Consider the following 4,514-nt stretch of genomic DNA (forward strand, 5'->3'; position numbering starts at 1 on the left):
AAAAACAACTTTTTAAAAAACGATATAAATAATTTGTTTATTATTGATTATCAAGAGAAGGAAGATTTGTAATTCTTCCAAAAACAAACGTTTCTAAAATCGAAGCTCTTCTACTTTCGTTAAAAATAAGGGCGTTCTTTTGAAAATGATCGAAATATAATGGATTTTGGTTTATAGACTTTTGAAATAAAAATACAAATATGATTTGAAAACAAAAACGAATAATTAATATCCTTTATTTTTGATGTTGACTTGGTTTTGCTTCTTTGCTTATTGAATTTGAAAAAACATTTATAAGAACATTTCAAAAAATAGTAAAAAAATCTAAAAAAAATTTAAGTTGGTTAGTCATGGTGTCAGAATTTTACATCTAGCTGCAGTTAAAGTTTTTTATGTTTTTTTGAAAAATCTATCAATAGTATAGTAGGAATTTACACGAATAACAAAAACAATATCCGCAGTATGAATACTACCGAGAAAAATTCAGGTAGAATCCTACTACGGATGGGTTTTTGACATTTGTATGAGTCCTGAATGGATCTTATGTGATTTCGTTCGTTGTTGGTACGATTCATATTGCATTTGGATCTCAATGGCTATGTTTGTTGAGTAGTTGTGCATTTGGAATCATGTGTTTTCCATTTGGGGAAAAAATCAATCTGTTACTGTTGATATTATTTAGTTTTGTTAATAAAAATGGACTAACTTGGCTTATTTTGCAAGAGAAAACAATAGAAAAGATAATTAAGTTTTGCTATCTTTACACCAAAGGTTTATTTCACAAGAAGATTTAAAAATGATTAAGTTTGACAGCACATTTTAAAATGAAAATGGTGTTTCAATGTTTCTTATGAAGTGGAAGTGAGATAGTTTGATTCGTGTTAAACAATGAACAACTGAATAGTTCAGCACCATATAAGAATATACTACTGTATATTTTTTTTTTCTAATTTGATTAAAACAAAACTATATTTTTTGTACACAAACATGCAAGTAAACAGATCATATTGCATTATCTGTAAAACCAACTCCTCTACACAGATTTTTCTTCTCAAATTTTGACTCGACTCCGACCCCCAAGCGGAATCGAGTCGAATCAAGCTCATTTTAACTTGAGCTTCAAGGTCGCTTCAACACCACACGTTAACATAGTAGTCTACGAACAAACCCCTTCTTGAAGTTATTATTTTATGTCAAAGTGGCAATTGTTAAATGAACTTTTTTTATAGAATCTAAATTTCCAGATGTTTTCTAACCATTTCTTCTTGAAAATTGTCCATTTTTGTGTGTGTTTTTTTTTTTTAAATATTATTTTTATATGTCTTCTTTCAGTTGTACCAATTTTTAAATACAAACTATTTTTTGGGATTTTTCTACTATACTAGTTATAATATAATAAGTAATAGACTATTTAATTTCCTTCAAGAAATGAGTGATTAAAAAAGTTGTAAAAGAAAATACTTAACGATTACCATATCAAGCAAGGTTACCTACACATAACACTAGAAGTAAAATTTAGAAAGGCCACACATACAAGCTACTAATTAGCGGCAAATTATCTCTGTTAGTACTTTTCTTATTACTTTTCTTCATGATCAAAATTTTACTCGAGACGAATCAGAGTTTTAAGAAGTAAAATGTCATACAAACATATTACATTTGACTATAGCTTATAAAATTTATATTAAAAGAGTAGAAAGTTCTATTACTACTCCCTTTTACAGCAACAAACGTAGACAACTTTTAATACCTTCTAAATTCAAAATTAATTCTCTTCAGCATTTACACCAGCGATCTGATATGCAGTCGTCTTACAAAGGCAATTGCGTACGCCGACGATCTAATTGCGTACAGAACGGCCCGAAAGGTTTAGGTTATTAGAATTCTCTTGCAGCGTGATTTCGACAAGATTCCACGATACTACGACGACTGGAAACTGAAAATAAATGTCCAGAAGTCGGAGACAATTCTGTTTCGGACTCCGTTGGCTAGGGCCACGAGGGATACGTGCAAGAATTGGCGCAAGATGGTCATCGGTGATCTTCACGGGCAGCCATTAGCGAGCAAAAGTCTAGTGAAGTACCTCGGTATCTGGTTAGATCAGTATTTATATTTCGAGGTCACATTGCAAGAGCTATGTTTTCGACCAATAATTTAATTTTCGGGGCGTTCTATCCGAACGACGAGAATTTTGAAAGTGCACGCTTGATCGGCTTCATTCCACGAGATGCATTCCTATTTTTAGATAGATGCGATCTGATACAGGATAGATTGGCAGTTCCGCTAATCTACCACGTCAGACGACGAACCGCAGATAGGTGACTCCAGTGCAATCGGGACGCCATGGCACAAGGCGGAGCAGAGCTCATTGGGTTCAGTAGGGCTGTGTACGAACGGAACCGAACTGATAGGGTGAAGCAGGAGAACCAGTTTTGGTGGCTTCAATCGGCACTTGATAGTGAGTAGTCGGGATGGGGTTTTAAGCATTGGCGGGCTTACATACTTGTTTTATAGTTTAAGGGTTTAGTTTTAAGTAGAATAGTCATGGTGGCACAAAAAAATAAATAGAAAAAAAAAAAAATAATAATAAAAAAAAAATTAAAAAAAAATAATAACAAAAAATGTTAGATAGTTAGACTTGCTGCTGTGGTTATTCTAGTTTTAAGTAGTTTATAGGTAGAATAGGAAGTTAGTTTTAAGTTTTATTTAAGGACCAAATTTTAATTAGTTTTTTTTATTTTCTAATGAATACAAAAATAAATGAAATTGAATTGAAGTTAAATAGATCTCAGGCCAAAAGACATTATAATTAAGTGTTATTGTTTAACTTAGAGTGTTCGTATGGGACCAGTAAATTAGTTGTGAGCTATGATTAATGAGTCTAATTTTATGAATTTTTGTCTAGCTTTAAGATAGTTTTAAAATTTAATGAATTTAAAAAAAAAACTTCAGAACAAATTAGGTCGGGAAGATTAAATCTTCAATTCTAACTTACTAAAGGATAACATGTCCCTTACCAAAAATCCGCTGTATAGCAAAAGAATAGTTCCTGAGATAAAGCACTTCAAAAACCTCACAAGCAAGGAAACTGACTGACAATCTTAAAATTTCGAGCTAAGAAATGTCTTGTGCTGTACAAAAAAAGGAATACATCAAAAGCCACACTTTTTGGTTTAGGGCGTGTATCTTAGCCACATTTTTTTACAAGGTATTTAAGGCAGTAGAGTGGTAGTGGTTCATACAAAATGAAGTTGATTTGCGTTAGGCATTTTTCCAGGACCAAAAATTACAGTAGTCTCCATAAAATTTCTTTAGTCAAAAATCGCAAAATTGAAGTTCTCTCTAAAATTTGTCATAGATCAGATCAAAGAACCATTATTCCATTCTTAAATATTCTCAAGAGCTCATATATCTATCTTAATAAATTTTTTTTTGAAAAAGTATTAAATTGAAAAAAGGCTTATTTTTTGGATCTTAAAAACAACTTTTTTGTAAAGAATTTCAAATGTGAAACGCATATTTTTTAGCACTTGATAACTGCATGCCAAAAATATTAAAATATCTTACGTAAAAAAATTAAATTTAAGAAAACAAACAGCCATACAAATGTTAAAAATCAAATAAGAAATTAACTTAAATTTAATTTTTTAAATTGCTCCAACTTCTACCGTCGAAATCTAATTTTGGACCGAAATCACTCGCTCTCGATTGTTATTAATGTCAAAGACAATATACTAAAGATGCTGAATTCTAACAAAAAATAATATTTAAAAAGTAACAATCATTAAGAGCATAGTTTATAACTTTAGTTTTTCGGTATTGATGTGTCAAAACTCAAATATTTTCAAATTAATAATTTAAATTCAGCTTGTTCGGTATTGAGAACGGATTTAGTACAAAATTTTAAAATATAAATGGAAACAAAATTAAAGTTCAAAGACTGAGTTTTATGTGTTTAACACATGGTTAGCTCCAAACTGAAATTTTAAAACCTGAACTAATGAAAATATATTCAAAATTCCATTATTTTGGTACTTAAATATTAAAAAGAATTATGTTTTTAGTTTTGCATTTTTTTAAATTTATTTTGTTTTTTTTTCGTCAACATTAATTTAATTTTTTTTGTTTATGTCAACAAATGTGCCTTAACGAACATAGTATGAAGCAGCGGCATATGGGTAGGCAGAGTAGGCGGCGTATGGTGAAGCATAATAAGGCGATGAGGCTGCAACATATGGGGAAGCGTAGCTAGCAGTGTAGGCAGTGGTGTATGGGGATGCAATCAATGGAGAAGAGTATGCCAAAGGTGCAATTACAGCTGGCTTAGCGGCAACAATAGCGACGATAGCCAAAAAGCAAGCAGCGAACTAAAAAAAATAATAATTGTTAAAGTTTTTTGTATCCTGGGAAGTCGTTTTTTATTTAACTTACGAATTTGAACATGTTGAAAATTATGTTTTGGTAGTTTTCGGTTAAGAATTGAATTAAAACTGATACTGTTGAGTGATTTGTGA

The 4,514-nt window shown here is 30.9% G+C and overlaps 1 protein-coding gene across 1 annotated transcript; it reads right to left on the reverse strand.

The window, feature by feature from the left end:
• Positions 1-4,052: 4,052 nt before the first annotated feature.
• Positions 4,053-4,514, reverse strand: LOC129948105 (cuticle protein 5.1-like). Its single transcript, XM_056058936.1, has 2 exons — positions 4,432-4,514; positions 4,053-4,367 (listed from the first exon to the last, which is right to left on the reverse strand). Exons 1-2 carry the CDS (start codon positions 4,441-4,443, stop codon positions 4,146-4,148), a joined length of 234 nt encoding a protein of 77 aa, XP_055914911.1. The 5' UTR covers positions 4,444-4,514; the 3' UTR covers positions 4,053-4,145.

This window comes from Eupeodes corollae, chromosome 2, assembly GCF_945859685.1.
Source record: "Eupeodes corollae chromosome 2, idEupCoro1.1, whole genome shotgun sequence".
Lineage (NCBI taxonomy): Eukaryota > Metazoa > Arthropoda > Insecta > Diptera > Syrphidae > Eupeodes > Eupeodes corollae.